This window comes from Acipenser ruthenus, chromosome 1, assembly GCF_902713425.1.
Source record: "Acipenser ruthenus chromosome 1, fAciRut3.2 maternal haplotype, whole genome shotgun sequence".
NCBI classification, from domain to species: Eukaryota; Metazoa; Chordata; class Actinopteri; order Acipenseriformes; family Acipenseridae; genus Acipenser; species Acipenser ruthenus.
Window position 1 is genome coordinate 76,603,633 of NC_081189.1, and position 15,954 is coordinate 76,619,586.

Consider the following 15,954-nt stretch of genomic DNA (forward strand, 5'->3'; position numbering starts at 1 on the left):
TGAAATTGCAATTACAATGCTATATTGTTCAATTGCAATTACAATGCTATGTTGTTCAATTACAATTAGTTACAATTATCCTGCAGTAATTGCAATTATAATTACTCACAAATAGCTACACACATTAACATGTTTACTCTGTTTATTCTACTAAGCAGTAATCACAGGTACAAATACAGAAACATAATATATAAAACATTTTCAAACAAATGGGGTCACTAAAAGTGGTTGCAAAAACACGTATTTCGATATCGATAATATCAAAGTCTTCTAAAACACAGAAAAATATAATAACACAATTGCAATATCAAACATATATACATATATAGACATTTACAGATATTTACATATGAAAAGTAATAATTGACCTTAACTTAGTGGTGCTTTGCTTCACAATATCCATGGAGAAAAACAAAGTCTTGTTATATTGTTTTACTATTCCCTCATCAGCTGTCTCAAAACCAAAATATTTCTATACTTCACTGCACACAGACTTTCTAGCCAATCCCAAAGTAATTGAATCTTCAGCTCCTCTGCGTATAAATGCTGACTCACAACACCTCTAAAGTATTAAGTACAGTGTCATGCCGAATTTTGCATTATTTTGCGATGTGTTTTGATGTTTTAAAAGTACATCTCATTTATAATACCTAAAGTTCACATTTTAAAAATACATTAATAATAGTGTAAGTAATGAACCGCTGACACATGAGCATATCTCAAAATAATGCAAAGTGGATTCCAATGGTGCTTAATGCAGCCTGCAAATAGCCTAAACACCAATCAATGGAATAAAACGGTTAAATAATACTTTAGTGTGTGGTGTTTGCCTACAATAATTGGTATGTATAGGGTTTGTTGTATCTTAATATAAAATAAACGTGATTATACTGCGTTTGTATTTTTAGCAGTATTAGCAATAAAAAGTAGGTATCTGCGAGCATAAGGGAATTTTTGTTTTTTAATCCCACATATGGAAATTATTATCGATATGGAAATTATTATCGATATCGAAATCATATCAAAATATCGATATTGGTGCCCATCACTAATATAAACATATATTACAGAAACATTTTTCAGAATGCACTAGAGAGCACTGTTGTTCAATAGACAGTCAATTATCCGAACTAATTGGGACCGTACCTTTAATAGAATAGTAACCTGTTCTATCACATTAAGCATACACAATTACAAAGCTTTACAAATCATTAAATTAATGCAATTCAGTAAAACTGACACCTACAGTTAAGGTAATGAAATACTGTAATTAAACATACCATATACCAAACTTCATCAAAGAATACAGTAGATTTCAGCACAACTTTGGCGCATTACAGAACTTTAGGAATCATTAAACTTTAAAAATTCAGTAAAATGTTTCTATACTTTGATTAGGGTTGTGCCAATATTCAATACTACCGTATATCGTGATATTGGAAAATGTGGAAGGTTTTTATACATATCACTATCATCACTAGTCCTAAAATAAACACCGCTAATAAAATATGACCCATTATAAAATGTCCTTCATTCATCCCATGCCGTGTTAAAACATTGTAGCGCCCCAGAGAACTTTGTGGAGGTTTAGAACAAGACTGCTGTTATTTTCTGTTCCTGGATGTTGTATTTGAGGTATGACACAGGCCCGGTTTTTGGGATGGAACCGCGTTTTGATTGGTCCATGTCTGCACATGAATATGTCGTCACACGAGTGGAAAAGTGTGCAGGCATTTTTAACATTGTGATCAGAGAGAGAGAGAGAGAGAGAGAGAGAGAAAGAGAGAGAGAGAGAGAGAGATCTGCTTTCCACCACCTTACCATTAAAGTATACCATTAAAAAACAAACTATGGGCGATTACTTTATATGAATTATCATGTTATGCACGAATGTAAGAATTGGCTTTCTGTAATGGCGTACTTTTTAGCATATATCTAAATCGTTTACGCAATATACTTTAATATAAAATATATGTCTTCCACACTATTTCAGTTTTGTTAGAGGATGTATTAGTTTAGATCTAATGTAATCACAGTTGTACATATAGACGGCCCATGTTTTCATTCACGTCCCAAATTCTGGGCCGCTTTGCTTTTCAGATAATGTCCCAAATTCTGGGCCGCTTTGGTTTTTAGATAACGTCCCAAATTCTGGGCCGATTTGGTTTTTAGATAACGTCCCAAATTCTGGGCTGATTTGGTTTGCAGATAATGTCCCAAATTCTGGGCTGATTTGGTTTGCAGATAATGTCCCAAATTCTGGGCCGATTTGATTTGCAGATAACGTCCCAAATTCTGGGCTGATTTGGTTTGCAGATAATGTCCCAAATTCTGGGCCGATTTGGTTTTTAGATAACGTCCCAAATTCTGGGCTGATTTGGTGTGCAGATAACGTCCCAAATTCTGGGCTGATTTGGTTTGCAGATAATGTCCCAAATTCTGGGCTGATTTGGTTTGCAGATAATGTCCCAAATTCTGGGCCGATTTGGTTTTTAGACAACGTCCCAAATTCTGGGCCGATTTGGTTTGCAGATAACGTCCCAAATTCTGGGCCGATTTGGTTTGCAGATAATGTCCCAAATTCTGGGCTGATTTGGTTTGCAGATAATGTCCCAAATTCTGGGCCGATTTGGTTTGCAAATAACGTCCCAAATTCTGGGCCGCTTTGGTTTTTAGATAACGTTCTAAATTCTGGGCCGCTCTGATAACATCCCAATTCCTGGGCTGCTCTGGTTTTCCGATAACGTGCCGAATTCTGCATTTTCGAATTCAGGCCAGTTTTTGAGATATTCTGCTGAGCTGACAGCCGAGTTTCTAAGTCATGCATGCACAGTTTACCATAAACTGGACCGTGAATTCATTTAAGAGTAACCCTTAGTACATGAATCAAAGTTAATGTATTTTTACTCTCCCCAGAAAACATTTAGGAACATGGTATACCAAAAAAAAAAAAAAAAGGACATCTCATTTGCTTATGTAATGTCCATCAATATATAGTGAGGTGTAGGGGTTTATCAGAACTTCTGAGTTTAAGAGACCAGTGCCCTTCAACAATTTCAAATAAATCCTATTGTATTGTATTAGTCAGCATTTCCCTTATCTATTCCTGATAGTTTATACTGTAGGTCAGGGGTTTTCAACCTTTTTTTGAAACTGTACCCCTTCTATCTGGAGGTTTCAGCTCGAGTACCCCTTTACAATTTTTGCTCAACTGAATGGTACCTCAGTTACAATAAAATGGAGAATAATCTGATGGACCCAGTCTACCAGTCTGACACTACAGGCCTTTAAATTGCAGTACCAATTTGCAAGTTGCTAAGTGGTTGCGTTCCTCAAATTTGCACTGCAAAGTGATATCTTAAAGAATAGGGTATATAGTGCGCCTCTGCTCGCTTTTGGTGCAAAACTATGCTCCGATACACTCAAGCTGATACTGTGATCACAAAACACTTGGAATTGACTTAAATTGGTGCTTCTGTTGCATAAATACACTACAAAATGTGCACATTTCAGGTCTTACATATAATGGACATTTTTTGTATGCATTTTGCTATAGGAAATCGCAGTCGGGGGGGCGGGTCCTCCTGTCGTACCCCATGACTTCACAAATCCTGGGCCAACAAACTCACTCGTACTCTCTTTAGATGCACAACAGTCTTAGCTAAAGAAAATGGGCTCCTTCGAGTTCGTACGACCCAAGACCACCATTGGCCGAGCCTTACCCCGATGGTGTTTTTATAATGGGATTTGCCATAGGGAAGGGGGTAGTCTCTTATCGTACCCGTGTCTCCACGACCCCTGGGCCAACGAACTCGGAAGGGCACTCTGCGTGCACAAGAGTCTTAGCTAAAGAAAGACATTGGCCACGGGTTCAAACGCCACCCCACCGCCAGATGGTGGGCGTTGCCCCAAAGGGGTTTTATAATGGGATTTCCCATAGACATTTTTCAGGGTGCTGTATCTCGGGTTCCGGGGGTCCCCGAGACTAGAAAATCGGTACGGAGGTCCACCTTAGGGCCCCTGTCAATCACTCCATGCGACGTGTCCCCAGCTAGAAAGGACACCAGTTTAGACTTTTTTTGCCAACCTGGAGCTCAAAAGCTATTGGAAATGCAACCTTGACATGCCATCATGCTGAAAATGTTTAAATTTGTTGAAAATGTAGCATTTGAAAACGGGTGGCTCCCTGTGAAAGAGGGCCCCCAGACATGACCCTGGGAAGTTCAACCCGGTTTCTAGGCCCCGGGGTCATGGAGATATGACCCCGAAAAGGGTCGTTTTTGGACATTTTTGACAGGGCGTACCTCGGGTTCTGTGGGGGTTAGGAACTTGATTTTTTTTTGCGGTGGGGCCCCATGGGGCCCCGCACAAGGAGTCACCATTTTCATGGTTCAGATGCCAGGACGGCTTGGCAAAGTGAATTTTTTTTGTCATGACATGAGTTTTTGGGTGAACCACCACACCGTTTTAGGGGGTGGTTTGGGGTGCTCCCCTGAGTCTATATCACTTTGAATGGTGTTTCTACGTGCTCGGGTTCGAGACATATGCCTGAAATGTGTTTTTCAACCCTGCCATAGACATGAATGAGGCTGAACACCCTGAACGCCCTGAAAATATTTTTTGCAAAGAATTGCTACGAAACTGGGCATGTTACATTCAGGCTGGTCTAGAACCCTTCGAACGGTGGTTGTAGGTGCTCTGGTTCGAGAGATATGACTGAAAATGTGTTTTATAACACTGCCATAGACATGAATGGGGCTGAATACCAGAAAATATATTTTGCAAAGAATTGCTACGGTGGGTGTATGCATGCAGGGGTTGCATGGTGGTGTGTGCGTGCAGGGATTGCATGGTGGTGTGTGCATGTAGGGGTTGCATGGTGGTATGTGCGTGTAGGGGTTGCATGGTGGTGTGTGCATGCAGGGGTTGCATATTGGTGTGTGCATGTAGGGGTTGCATGGTGGTGTGTGCGTGCAGGGGTTGCATGGTGGTGTGTGCGTGCAGGGGTCACATGGTGGGTGTTTACATGTAGGGGTTTAATTATTGTCAAAATAAACGGCCTTCATCTACTGAAAGTTGCAATCTCATTTCTGTCCAAAAAGAACCTGAAACACTACAATATATTGATGGACGTTACATAAGAAAATGAGAGGTCCTTTTTTCGGAATACCATGTTCCTTCCCAAAAATGTGTTTTAATATTAGCCTTTAACAAAGGAAAACGACTGCTTTAATTAATTTTCATGTATCTATTTCAGTGCAATATTTTTATTTCTGTTTTTACAGAAAAAAAAAAATTAAAAAAAAGATTTCTGGGGAGAGTAAAAAATACAATTAACTTTGATTCATGTACTAAGGGTTACTCTCAAATGAATTCACGATCCAGTTTATGGTAAACTGTGCATGGATGACTTAGAAACTCGGCTGCCAGCTGAGTCCCCAAAACTGGGCTAAATTCGAAAATGCAAAGCGGCCCAGAATTTGGGACGTTATCTAAAAACCAAAGCGGCCCAGAATTTGGGACGTTATCTAAAAACCAAGGCGGCCCAGAATTTGGGACGTTATCTAAAAACAAAAGCGGCCCAGAATTTGGGACGTTATCTAAAAACCAAAGCGGCCCAGAATTTGGGACGATATTTGCAAACCAAATCGGCACAGAATTTTGGGACATTATCTGAAAAGTAAAGCGGCCCAGAATTTGCGACGTAAATGAAAACAGGGGCAGTCTATATGTAAAACTGTGACTACATTAGAGATAAACTAATGTATCCTCTAACAAAACTGCAATAGCGTATACATTTTATATTAAAATATATCGCAAAAACGATTATAGATATATGCTACTTGAAAGAAAAAAGTACACCACCACAGAAAGCCAATTCTTACATTCGTGCATAACATGATAATTCATATAAAGTAATCACCCGTAGTTTGTTTTATCAGTACAGCGTAATACCACATTATATTTTAACTGTAAGGTTGTGGAAAGCAGATCACTCTCTCTCTCTCTGCAGTCTGATCATAATGTTAAAAATGCCTGCACGCTTTTCCACTCGTGTGACGATATATTCATGTGCAGACATGGACCAATCAAAACGCGAGACTGTTACGCGGTTCCATCCCAAAAACCGGGCCTGTGTCATACCTCTTGTATTTCCTGCTGCTGCTGTCAGCTGTACGCGTGCTTGTGTGTGTGACTTTGGGGGAGGGCGTGTCTTACACTGGATACGTAATCCACATTCTGTGTGTTCGTTTGGATGTAACAAGGGGCGAGAGAGTAAGAGAAAGTTTGAATGTTGGTGGTTGCAGCCAGCGTGAGTCCACTGCTTTACAACTGATTGCTGTTTGCTAAAAGAGACTGTTAAGGCAGGGACGTTATGCTTTGCTACTATTTTATTTCTATATGTATTGATTTTTTATTAAAAATACACTTTTACAAAAGAGGCAGTATTGAGAACAACATACAATACATATTATTATACATGATGTGTTTGGATACAACATCTTTTAATGAATAGTATAATCGAGAAAAAAAGAAAAAAAAAAACGCTTTGCTACTCAACCAAACAGTGTTTGTGTTTTCAAGTCAATACACGGAACAAACAAGATACCAGGTCTGCATGGAGGCGTTCTTTTGTGTGATACAAATAGAAACGTTTTTGCAAAGAATTTTACAAACAAAGCATGAGCTGGACACATTATGTTCAAAGATGAGGTGAAGTTTTTTTAATTTTTTTTTTTTAATTTTGACAATCAAATGAGACTGTTAAACTTAATGCTTCACTATGGTAAAATACGAATGTGAAAAGATGCGAGTCTGAGACACTGTTGTCGAGCAAGCACAAAGGGCACCAAATCTTCATCCAACATGCAAGAATCCCAAACTGAGCTTTTATTCAGAATCAGCCCGACATGAAAAGTTTGACATGAAAGAAAAGTTGTTCAGATCCTCAAGTTTTTTTTTTTTTTTTTTTTTTTTTAATTTATTAATCAATTTTGCTTTGCCGCGTGGTTGCTGAACAATCCAAAAAACAAAGTGCTTTTTGACAACCTATATTCATGACAGAGATATGCCTGCGTTACACCGTTTTTCAAACGATCAATAGTTTCCAGATTTGTTGCACCATAAACTTATGTTCGTTTCGGAGGCATATTTACATAAACATTCTTATTAAGACAAAAGAGTTGACTTTACTGTGAGGTGGCATCCCGTGTGTACAGCCCGAGATGTTGACAGTGTGTGTATATTGTAACAAAAATCCTTAACGATGTAAGCATGAGCCTTCAGTTGATTCAGGGCCAAACTCGATATTTATTACACTAATAAAGATAATCTGCCAATTGTTAACTAACAATTAACAGGTCGTCGTGGGGCGCGACAGGTCGCTGTGGAACTATTCTGTCTCTGTTTATTCACTTCTCTCTGCTTCACAACAACCACCCAGCTTGTCCCGCCTCGTCCCACTTCACCAGCAGCTCCTGTGAGAAGGGTATACTTGCAAGACGGACGACACACGCCTCACACCCCAAGCCTGGCACCCTTTAACTCCGCCTCTAACTTCACCTCTACAGTGACGCAAAAAGAAAGGCGTCATCACATTTGAGAAGGAGAAACATATGCACGGTTGTTGCAAGCATAGTTGCATTTAAATTTTGACAGAAGAGGATACGCAAGGTATGTTTAACTTGTTAAATTCGCCTTTGTATTTAATTATCCATGAGTTATACACACACACACATATGTGTGTGTGTGTGTGTAACTAACTTATTATTTGTTTATTTAGCAGACGCATTTATCCACGGCACTTACAGAGTCTAGGGTGTGTTAACTATGCATCAGCTGGTGAGTCACTTATATACATTTATATATTCCCCCCCCCCCTAAATTACTCTGGACTTATAGCGGACAGTGGCCTTTTATCATTGAGGTGACATTATATTATAATTTTATGTGTATATCTATGTTGACAGTAGAGAAGTCAAGAGAAAATAGATTGAAATTAAACAAAAAAAAACTGACTCTTACAAAGAGTTTTCATCGAATTTAAACATATCTGGAAATAAAACTTCTATATGTAAAAATCTGTATTTTCTCTTGACTTCCCTACTATAAATGATCAGAAGTAAACAAGGCTGAGACTTTAAGTGTGTTTGAAAAGATAGTTGTGACAACTCTGCAGCCTGAAATGGAGAATCCAAAAGCTGCAGGACCAGTTTTTCATCTTACCAAGCACTCAGCATTCCCTGCATAAACTAGTTTGTACTGCCTTGATCTGACTGCAACAGCTCAGGTTACACCAGGCTTGTGTCCCCAGAAAACAAAACTTAAAACTTACATTTTGCATTGTAATTATATATATATATATATATATATATATATATATATATATATATATATATATATATATATATATAATGTATGTAAAACACCCTAACAATGCATCAATTACAGAAACATTGATCTCTCTACTCAAAGCATTTTACACAAATTTGCTATTATTGACACTTTTTCTAAAAGGAATAAAATCTAAGAAGTCGCAGCACATATGCTTAATATGTATAGATGTTGTGTATGAGGAAATCGTACTTCATAACTTACATTTTATGTTAACATTTACAGCTCTAAAGAAAATGATGCTAATACAAAATGTGCAAAAATGCTTTGAGTATAGAGACCATTGAATATACCTCACTGTTCCAATATACATCAGTGTTTTCTAAATTTCACATTAGCTACAGATCATTATTATTATTTATTTCTTAGCAGACGCCCTTATCCTGGGCGACTTACAATTGTTACAAGATATCACATTATTTTTACATACAATAATTTTTTTTTTTTTAACACATTATTTTCATCCAATCTCAATGTAGATACACTGATGTATATTAATTGCAGGTTATTAATCATGTTGTAATTTGCTCTTTGTATTTCAGTTACATATAACAGCAGTGAAAGGAGGAGTGTTGCCTGAGGTGAAACAGTGTACCCAATGCTGCACTTTGTACAACTGTCCATTTTGCCAGCCAAGCAAATATAAACCCAATAAATGCCACCATTTAAAAAAGCACTTGGATGTCCATCTAAAGGGTGCAGTGCAGTGTGATGGTTTGTTATTTAATGGTTTTTACATGTAACATTGTTGAAGGTTGTTTAATATATTTAGTGAACAATATGCATTTCAAGTAAAATATTGTGCATAAAGTCATTAATACTTATTGTTTACATATGTTTATTTAAATGTTTATAGAGAATGCTCAGGAATAGTCACTTGCAAATACAGTAGGCTCCATAATTACTCATACCCTTTATTCAGTGTAAAATGAAATGGGGGAATTAAATTAAAACTTTACCCACCAGCTAATCACAAAGTCAGAATTTAATGGTGGTTGTATTTATTAGTAAAAGAAAGTGTCCACTTATGATAAATCAAACTGCTATTAAGTACATATTTCTAATTTGGTTTTAGTGGATGGGTCTAAATGTTGATTTAATCCCCCCAAAGTTGGTTTTAAAATATCAACAAAAAGCAAGTGTACATTCATTATTTCTTGCTATATCATAAAAACATATCTGTCAAAAATAAAAGCATTTTAATTTTTAATATCCAAACTGCATTATATATTTGTAATAAAGTTCTTTGTTTGCAATTTTGATCTCGTTTGTTTTCATAGTACTTTTGACAGGAAAGTAGGACTTCAATCAAAACAGATAAATAAGTGCTTTTAAATAAAAAAAAAAAAACCTTCAGACAACTGTGAATGAATGACTGTGTTAACATCTACTTTGTCAGGGGTGCAGAACTCTGGGGCAAGGTTTTAATTTTTTGATCCCCGAGGCCTTCATTACCTGATTTGAATTAATTTGCTTAATTGGACAAGTTTACCCTTTTATTTGCTCTTGAGCAGTTGAAGATTTACAGACAGCTACAAAAACCTGATGGACTGACTGCGACTCTAGAGGAACAGAATTGTGCACCACTAAATGTATATATTATACTTGATGTGGGATTTTGACAATTTACGTGTGGGAAAATTAAACATGTTCAGTCCAAATGTTTATTAATCGGAGAACATGTGGATGTTAATAAATGCATTATTACAAATATTAACCATCCATCCATCATCAATAACCACTTCATCCAATACAGAGTCACGGTGAGCTGGAGCTTAACCCGGCAGACACGGTGCAAGGCAGGACTACACCCAGGATGGACACTAGTCCATCACTGGCCAACTCTCACACTCACACAAGCATGCACACAGAGGGCAATTTAGAGTGACCAATCAACCTGACCAGTATGTTTTAGGATGAGGTGAGGAAACCGGTGTGCCTGGTGAAAACCAACAAACTCAGGGAGAACATGCAAACTCCCCTGAAACGGGAATCAAACCTGGTACCCTGGAGCTGTGAGGCAGCAGCGCTAACCACCACACCACCATGCCACAAACTATAACCTATTATACATGATAAATCATAAGAGCAAAGATTGTAATCAAGTTCTTTGTTAAGACCCCCAGTGGTTACATTGTAAATAAGATGAGAATGACACACATAATTCTTACTTTAATACGATTAAGTAAATGTAGATTGTGTGAAGCTATACCCCTATAAAATGTACCACGGTTCTATAGTGTAGCTATACTATTTTTATTATGGTTGCACTGCATTATTGTAACACAGGGAATTGTACATTGATGGTGTAGGATACATATATTATACAATACATTGTACCTTCACAGATACCATCGTACCCTGTTCCAAAATCTAGTGGTACATTTTTATAGGGTTCCGTTCTAACAGTATTGTTGCAATAGAAACAAACGGATAATTGAACAGCTTCCAAAGAAGCGGAGGGCAGTATATTAATCAGAGAGTATCAAGCAATATTTTTAAAATACACTGACATCAAGACCATTCCCAACAATGCTTGCAGATTGTCTTTTTTTTTTTTTTACATACATTACATACCGCTAACAGTTAACGATTACTGCTTTTGTATATATTATATGGAAACGTAAGCGCATTAAATATTACTGCCTTTATAAATGTAATGATGATTAAATGGTTTATTTAGAACGCAATGTTGATGTATTCATTATTTGAAAAACATATATAAAATGGACATATTACATGTTACGACATTGACAATACAGAGAAAAGTAGATTCCGTAAACAAAAAAAAACAACTTCACATGGGTGGGATCAGTGCATCAATGTGAGGACTTGGAAATTGCGTCACTGTAGAGGCGGAGTTAAAGGGTGCCAGGCTTGGGGTGTCAGGCTTGGGGTGTGAGGCGTGTGTCGTCCGTCTTGCAGGTATACACTGTTGGCTCCTGTGGTCGATGCCTGTCCCCCATAGGCTGTTCGACCTATGTGACACACAGCCGCTCCTACTCCAGGCGTTCCTGCACTTCAGAGACCTCACACAGTATACGTTACAATATTATCTTTTTATTATTATTATTTGGGGTCCAGGGCCAGGTTTGTTATAATGAAGGGCGTTATAGCGAGGGTGTACTGTATTTTAAAATGTTCAACAACTGACAGCTAGCTAAACGCAATCATGCTAAATTGGTTAAAACGGTCATTAAATGGGCTTGTTTTTAACATTGCTGTTCATTTGATTTTGCTTTCCATTTGTTGGTGTGCTTCAATTTTGACTTGGCCGTTATTTTATTTTTTTATTTTTTTTAGGGGGGGGGGGGGGGGGCACATGGTTTTGACTTTGCGTATGTTTTTTGGTGGGCTGGCGGTGGGTATGTTGTCAAGTCTTACGTTCTCAAATCTATACGTGGCGTTGGGGCCTCAAAAATGACGTTATTATCGAATATTGCGATATTTTTTATATTATCGTCACGGTATGAAAATTACAATATCAGCACAACCTTAATTTTGATACTTGCTGTTAAGGCACTGTAATAACATGCAACTGAAATGAATACAATAAAAGTTCTTAGCTGCTCAATAACAAACAGGATCTCCAACCCTTACTGACGAAATAGAAGAAAAATCAAGAACGAGGTGACTGTTTTAATTTGCTTAACTGCAACAATTTAAAGCACACAATGCTCCATCTAAGGTTTTGGTGGTCTAAATAATTCTGTAACTCACTTGCCTCAGTCTGCTGGTACTTTTTTTGGCAATTAAATCTCGTAGCTGTTTTAGCAGCCAAAGTTGTGTGCGAATACACCACACGTAATTCATCACACGATTACAGGTGCATTTGGTTGATTAGACAGTACAGTTGATCAAAGATCGAATAATTGACTCTCTTATATATAAGATGATGTAAAAAGCCACCAGAATTATTTTACCAACAACTTACCTTGCCAGGAGCACACAGTCAACATTTTTTATCTTTCCCACTATCAGAGCATCTGAAGGCTGCAGTAGAAGTAAAAATACAATGCCAAATCACTGTTGGTAAAATATTTATTTGGTGCATTACATCTAAAAGTAAAACCATACTGCCACATTGGACAATTTGTGTAACTATGTACTCTCCACATTTATTTTGTAATGCATGTGAACTGCTTTTGTCTTTGTCTTCAAGTATATGTCCAATATAATGCAGTCTAGGGGATTTCTGCCTGGCCAATCTTACATTGCCAGGTGATTTCCCAAACAAACAGAAGGTGCAGACCCTGAAGATGCTTACACTAATCACACACAAAAATGAATCCTCTAATCTAAACAATACTTAAAATAAATAAATAAAAAAAATCTCATTTTCTTGCACTGGTATTAAAAAATAAAAACTAGGGGTTTTAATCTTGGCATTTTCTTTTAATCGATTAATCACACCCGTTTGCTATAATATGCAATTGTAGTGAAAGACAACTAAAAGTAACACTTGGTATTAATGCTATTTTTTGCAAGCATTTATTAATGACACCTAACAGTTAACAGGCAACTTTAATAATAAATAAAAATGTTTACTTGCATGTAATCTGAAGTTAGCCAAAGCAAGTCTTTAATATAATACATAAAATACTGTGCCATGTGTTACTGTAAATTAGCAGCGGTACTACGTACAACCAATACTGTGTTGAATATGTTGGCCAGTTTTTCGTATAAACTTGAAACTAACAGGTAATTTATTTTAGTTTAATTTAGTTAGCTGAGTATGTCATAATTAAGACTGTCAATGTACTGCCATGGTACAGATTTAAACTAATAGAATACATTATTTAAAGGAAAAATCAACTTACTTGCGACACAGATGAGAAGATAAATTCATAGTACTGCTGTGAAAGGAAAGCACTATTCGTAATTGAATTAACTCCATTACAAAAAACTAGTCAATTATTAAAATGCTGTGCTCTCATTTTCTCGTTCTTCATTCCACTTTTAAATGAGAAAGTAAGGACATGGAGGATTTAAAAGTCCATTTAATTGTTTCACAGCAAAGTCCTGTAAATGAAACAGATTTTACTATTATTATTATTACAGTGTTGTTACTAGTACACCTGTGACTAGTCTTTAAATAATGTTAAAGTAATTACGAATAGTAATTGTAATGTTTGTCCAGCTTATTTTTTTTATTATAACTTTATTTAAGATTGTTTTAAAGATTTGTTTAATAAAATGTTGCACCCATTTGCTCGTTTTCTACATTCTGTATGCAGCAAGTCACGTTAATTGAAACTAAAAGCTAAGCCCCCCTCCCTATTTATAAACTGAAACTATATCTAAATCTAGATTTGTATTTAATTTTATTTGTGAACAAAATGTATCTGATATTAAAACAAGCCACCGTTACACTTTCAAATGAAGGAGGGCTGGGCGACAGTCGCCGAGCTACGATAGGTCTGAAACGACACAAGCTCTGTGGACAATGTTGGTCAGATTTAACAGGGGGTTGGTCAGATTAAACGTGATCCCTGCCTGGCTGGACAATTGATCGAGTCGAATCATCCTGGAGACCCACCGAGTCTGCCATTTACTGTGGAGCTTTTACAATCGCAAGGTAGTCAGAAAAAAAGTATTTTCCAGTCAGGTCTTGGCACCCCCTAATAACCTGAAAAACACTGTTCTGAGCAATGTCAAAATGTTGGGTATATCTCCCTGTAACCCGTTTGCCACCGTCTTTTGAAGTACTCTCCGCCATCTTTCAAGATTTCTTTCTCATGCACTGCTTTTTGCTACAGCACGTGGGTAGACTAGATTAATCGGTCAATGATTTTTTTAATCGATCAACACCCACAGGCATGGTTAATCTTTAATTGATTAAAACCCCTACTAAAACATTTAAGGGTTGTTAAGTCTAGACTTTATCTACACTACATCATATTATATAATATGCAGATATTGCTATGTACACTACACTGGGATAGTGGGGGGGTTAGATATGAACTTAAATTTGCATTTACAAAATAACATTTTCCTCCATTTAGTGGGTTGAGGCAGTACACTATGGTGGTAATATAGAACTATGGTGCCAGTGACAGAATTTATATCCAAATATTCTTTACTCCGATAACCCATACCACATACTAGAAATTACTGGTACTAAATATGTTTTGTATTGCTACACTGGTGGGAGAAAGTAGCTGTTCATTTAATTGTCCTTGTGTTCTGATGAGGCCTCACATAGATGACTCTTGCATTCCACTAGAACAGATGGTCAGACCACTATCCCATATACAGGAGAGAGAGACCCTTGTTAACTTTACATCTGAAATGTAAACAAGGGAAAGGAGGAGGTATTTTCTTGCAAGCTTTGTAATACAGTAATCCCAACCACAGAAAAAAAAAGAAAAAACTGTGATTCAGAATCTAGTAGACAGGACAGGTACTGAGATATCATGGAATAGAAAGGGCTTGTATTCTGTTTATATTTTGTTCACAAAACTGTGTAACTAAGTGAAGACATTCCATAGTCGTCACGTAATTTGAATGTTCAGTGTTGAATCTGCACGATGAACAGGATGCAGTTTCTGTTTGTTTGTCAAAGGACATTATATCAAATGTGCTGTTTATCTTACTCTTATGTCTTATGCTTCTTCCTAAAACTGTTCCAGATGGAGTCATCCAAAGGGTGTTTTTAAATGTATCTATATTTTTGGGCCAGTGTGTATTTTCTGTCCCACCTTTTCTTATAAATTGCTGCACTTTAAAATTGAGCATCATGCTGTATTACTGTAATGACAGCATACTGTATTATTTTAGAAGGCATCTGTATTCTTAATAAAGGAAACAAGAAAGTCAGGATTTACAATTATATATTTTAAAAGAGAGCTCGCTGCTGTGACAGTACACCACAAAAAGTAAAATACAGTACTGAGGTTTTTTAATTTGTACCATCCCTTTCATGATTTAGTTCAACTTTTCATTTAAAATTCCCTTTTTCAACTTTGAAACATATCTGATAATACAATTCAACAGAACAAACCATGCTCCATATTACTATGCAGATATGAGAGTCCCATTCTTATGAAATGTTAACCTCTGTGCCAGGCAGGATGGCACAGCACTCTCTTAAAGTGTATGAATGTAGCTTCAAAATTACATTATTGCAGTTACTCGTACAGTATATTGTGTTTTTTAATTTTTTTTAAGTCTGTGTTAGGGTGCTTTGACTGAGTGCAGAAGCTGCTCTTCAGTTCTAGCTGCCTGTAGGTTACAGCAGATCAGCCCAAGGGGTTTAGTACAATAGACATCAACACAATTTAGTAAACAACTGGAGAGTTGAAGTTCAACTGTGCAAGGTAAACTGAGCACTGAAGCAAGAACATTGATTTTAAAGATCAGATTTGCTGGTGGAGATCAGCTCAAACACCGCATCTTATTACAGTGTACGCCATTTATAAGAATCAACCACAGATAGTGATCAAAACCACTGGGACAAAATCATTCCTATACTAACCATGCTAAAATAACCTGCTTGTAAGAATCAAGCAATCCGCTTATAAGAATAATTTCGGAGCAAACTGACTACATGTAATACGG

The 15,954-nt window shown here is 36.9% G+C and overlaps 1 protein-coding gene and 1 long non-coding RNA gene across 3 annotated transcripts in view; one reads left to right on the plus strand and one right to left on the minus strand.

Annotated features, from left to right (window-relative positions):
- The window catches only part of LOC117421213 (S-methyl-5'-thioadenosine phosphorylase), an 87,222-nt gene that overhangs the window by 46,985 nt on the left and 24,283 nt on the right, over window positions 1-15,954 (minus strand). Inside the window, exons 4-5 of one of the 2 annotated variants that reach the window (XM_059029947.1) lie at window positions 13,215-13,250; window positions 12,329-12,387 (exon numbers count right to left, since the gene is read on the minus strand). In XM_059029947.1, coding sequence (XP_058885930.1) covers window positions 12,329-12,387; window positions 13,215-13,250 — 95 coding nt within the window. The remainder of the gene's footprint in view (window positions 1-12,328; window positions 12,388-13,214; window positions 13,251-15,954) is intronic. The other variant, XM_034035323.3, reaches the window with a different exon arrangement.
- On the plus strand, window positions 6,247-10,453 carry LOC131737920 (uncharacterized). Its single transcript, XR_009329495.1, has 3 exons — window positions 6,247-7,674; window positions 7,784-7,842; window positions 8,937-10,453. It is a non-coding gene; the product is annotated as an uncharacterized LOC131737920 (long non-coding RNA).